The 4,060-nt window shown below is 51.8% G+C and overlaps 1 protein-coding gene across 1 annotated transcript; it reads left to right on the forward strand.

The window, feature by feature from the left end:
* Positions 1 to 313: 313 nt before the first annotated feature.
* Positions 314 to 3,370, forward strand: LOC113223185 (putative speedy protein-like protein 3; the record flags this gene model as incomplete). The annotated part of the gene is made up of 3 exons (XM_026452733.1): positions 314 to 532; positions 1,569 to 1,627; positions 3,162 to 3,370. Coding segments are annotated over 3 exons (368 nt in total), but the record flags the coding sequence as incomplete, so codon positions are not given.
* Between the last annotated feature and the right edge of the window lie 690 nt (positions 3,371 to 4,060).

Consider the following 4,060-nt stretch of genomic DNA (forward strand, 5'->3'; position numbering starts at 1 on the left):
ACTCCAGCCTAGACCACAAAGCAAGACTGTGTCTCAAAAAAAAAAAAGAAAAAGAAAAAGAAAAGGGACTCAGAGAGCCAGGGACCAGGGAAGGACATGAGGAAGTGTTCTGAGGACAGAGAAACGGGACAATGGGGAGGAGACAGAGCGGCACATGGGGCTCAGCAGAGGAGACAGACAGAAGGAAAGATGGCTTGGAGAAGTCAGCAGTCTGCGAGGCTGGGGAGGATGGAGAGTGCTTTGGGGTTTGGGGTCGGGGTCTAAGGTGATCAATTGCAGAAGCATTACACAGTGGTCTGATTTCTTTAATCAGCCCCTGGGGTAGATCCCAGCCCCTGGTGTAGGTCCCTTTGCTGGAAAAGGAAGAGGGAGTGGTCGGACCACTCTGAGGAGGAGCCAGAGAAGGAGCTCGCCCCTGAGCCTGAGGAGACCTGGGTGGCGGAGACGCTGTGTGGCCTCAAGATGAAGCTGAAGCGACGGCGAGTGTCGTCCGTGCTCCCCGAGCACCACGAGGCCTTCAACAGGCTGCTTGGTAGGAGGACACCCCAGAGAGCACCTTTAATCCTGTTCTTTCTAAAAAGAGGAAACTTCCAATAACCACACTTTTCCAATGCAAACAATATGCCCCTACTGGGTGAGCTCTCCATGTGGGAGGACTCTGAAGTGATCACTAATGAGGGACGCCTAGGAGACAATAGAGGATTACGCTAGACTTGATAAAGGTCAGTGCTTGGGATAAGAAAGTTTGGTTTCGGGCCAGGCGTGGTGGCTCATGCTTGAGATCCCAGCACGTTGGGAGGCTGAGGGAAGAAGATTGCTTGAACTCAGGACTTTGAGGATGTAATGAGCTATGACTCCACCACTGCACTCCAGCCTGGGTGACACAGCAAAACACTGTCTCAAAAGAAAAACCAAGGCTGGGCATGGTAGCTCAGGCCTGTAATCCCAGCTACGAGGGAGGCTGAGACAGGAGAATCGCTTAAACCCGGGAGGCAGAGGTTGCAGTGACCCGAGATTGCGCCACTGCATTCCATCCTGGCCCACAGAGAGAGACTCTGTCTCAAAATAAATTAATAAATACATGAAAATAAAAATCAAATAAAGAAAAACAAAATCAATAAACAAAGACAGCGGTTTCAGCTATGCCCTCTGAAACTTAATGTCTCTTACTAACTTTTCTAAACCTAAGTGTCTCCATCCATAGTGGGGGATACCAAGGCCATGGTCACACCCTGATGTGACTGTCTCATGAGGAAATGATGGGAATTCCTTTATGACTCTGCAGCGGTCCCTCCGGGTCTGCTGGGAGGGCGTCCTGGCTTATTCCCAGCCCTACATCCTGTAGATTCTCACACCCAGGGCCTCCTTCAGCCTCCTTCCAGGGGAGTCTCAGAGCAGGAGCCTCCCTCCCTTGCTCAGTGAAAGTCATTCTCCCCTCTCCCATCCACTTCACCGGTGGCCACAATCCTGAGACTTCCCCACCGGAGGCTCATTTCTCCTCGCTGCCCTGCTGCTCCCACGGAAACCCTGTCCTGCTTCTCACACTGACATCTGCTCTCTCACCACAGAGGATCCTGTCATTAAAAGATTCCTGGCCTGGGACAAAGATCTGAGGGTGTCGGACAAGGTAAGGTTGTTCTCTATGTAACTATGCTCCTGTTTCAACACACGGCCTGGGGGAGGGCACCGCATCAAAACCCACAGTGCTCCCTCGACCACCTCCCACCAGATACTCCTACAGTCTTTTGTGTGTGTGTATGTCTGTGTGTGTGTGTGTGTGAGACAGAGTCTTGCCCAGGTTGAAGGGCAGTGTCTTGATCTTGACTCCCTGCAGCCAACGGCTCCCGGGTTCAAGTGATTCTCCTGCCTCAGCCTCCAAACAGCTGGAATTAGAGAGGTGAACCACCACGCCTGGCTAATTTTTGTGTTTTTAGTAGAGACGGGGTTTTGCCATGTTGGCCAGGTTGGTCCTGAATACCTGACCTCACGTGGTCCACCCACCATGGCCTCCCAAAGTGCTGAGATTACAGATGTCAGCCACTGTGCCCGACCAGCTACCACAGTCTTGAGTCTTGGCACACATATATATATTTTTTAAGACGCAGTCTCGCTCTGTCGCCCAGGCTGGAGTGCAGTGTCCGGATCTCAGCTCACTGGAAGCTTCGCCTCCCGGGTTTACGCCATTCTCCTTCCTCAGCCTCCCGAGTAGCTGGGACTACAGGTGCCCGCCACCTTGCCCGGCTAGTTTTTTGTATTTTTTAGTAGAGACGGGGTTTCACCGTGTTAGCCAGGATGGTCTCGATCTCCTGACCTCGTGATCCACCCATCTCGGCCTCCCAAAGTGCTGGGATTATAGGCTTGACCTACTGCGCCCAGCCACCCCACACTTTTTTTTTTTTTTTTTTTTTCTGAGACAGAGTCTAGCTCTGCTCCCCAGGATGGAGTGCAGTGGCATGATCACAGCTCACTGAAGCCTCTAATTCTTGGGCTCAAGCAATCCTCTTGCCTCAGTCTCCTGAGGAGCTGGGACTAGCACATGCTACCAGGCTCAACTAATTTTTGAAATCTTTGGAGAAACAGGGTCTCTCTATGTTGCCCAGGTTGTTCTCGAACCACTGGGTTCACATGATCCTCCTGTCTCCACCTCTCAAACTACCGGCATCACAGGCTCCAGCCGCCACTCCCGGCTATTCTTGGTCTTTTTGTGAGTTGTCAGCATCTCCCTCAGGACTCTGCTGGTCTCTTGCAAAGTGAATGAACAGTCCCTGCCTCTCCTACGGGTCCTCTGGGATCTGAGCCCTGGGTCACAGTCTGGCCGCAGCCCTGAAGCTCCTGGCCCCTCTACTCTCTGCTCTTTGGGACAGTTCTCTGCCTGGCACACAAAAGACCCTCCTGACACCAGCCCACCTAGACACATCCCCTCCAGAGATCCCATCAGAATGCACCATTCTGGGAGCATCACCGAAAACCCTTCCTCCAGCTTCTCGGATTTGCATCCGACCTTCGAATATCCCTCCACCCCGCAAATGAGTACAGCTACCCCAACACTGAGGTCCCTTCTCTGAGGTGCAGCCCTTCCCCAGACCCTCATTCCTCCTCTCCACAATCTTCCTCTTCCAAGATGTGACCTCTCCCTTTTTGTGTTCCTTTCTCTCCATCAGTATCTCCTGGCTATGGTCATAGCGTATTTTAGCCGGGCCGGCCTCTTCTCCTGGCAATACCAACGCATTCATTTCTTCCTGGCTCTGTGAGTGGTTTGCGTCCTCCTATCCGTCAATATCCAATGCCCTGGGACAGCGGGGGAAGTGGGATTCCAGCCTGTCATTTATCCTTTCACCTATTTGTCCTCTTTACTCTGTGTACAAAAAAGACAGGATTATACTATCTTGTTCTTAGACTGTTGTTTCTAAAAAGAAACTCAGGCTGGGTGCAGTGGCTCATGCCTGTAATACCAGCATTTTGGGAGGCCGAGGCAGGTGTATCACCTGAGGTCAGGAGTTTGAGACCAGCCTGGCCAACATGGCCAAACCCTATCTCTACTAAAAATAGAAAAATTAGCCGGGCATGGTGGTGTGCACCTGTAATCCCAGCTACTCAGGAGGCTGAGGCAAGAGAACCCTTTGAACCCAGGAGGTGGAGGTTGCAGTAAGCTAAGGTTGAGCTACTGCACTCCAGCCTGGGTGACAGAGCAAGACTTTTTCCCAAAAAAAAAAAAAAAAAAAGCCAAAAAAACAAACTCCAACCCCGCTGTACAAATAAAAGAAAAAAACAAAAGTAACCATAAACCACTCCTAAGGGGAGAAGAAAAGGGAAAAGGAGCGGAGGAGCAGACACGGCACTTCCCCCAACAAGCAACCTTTCTGGTTCTTCTCTCTCTCCTTCGCACATCAACCGCAAAATGCCATCGACCTCCTCCGGGTTCCCATGACGGAGATCACAGTTCAAGTCCCCCCTGCGTCACTCGAATCCACTGTCAAATGCTCCCTGGCAGGGTCTCCTGGAGTCTCTCCCCAAGCCAGGGGGCTTCCTAGTGCAGCCTGAGCATCTTTCCAAAGCACAA

This window comes from Piliocolobus tephrosceles, unplaced genomic scaffold, assembly GCF_002776525.5.
Source record: "Piliocolobus tephrosceles isolate RC106 unplaced genomic scaffold, ASM277652v3 unscaffolded_39685, whole genome shotgun sequence".
In the NCBI taxonomy this organism is placed as follows: domain Eukaryota; kingdom Metazoa; phylum Chordata; class Mammalia; order Primates; family Cercopithecidae; genus Piliocolobus; species Piliocolobus tephrosceles.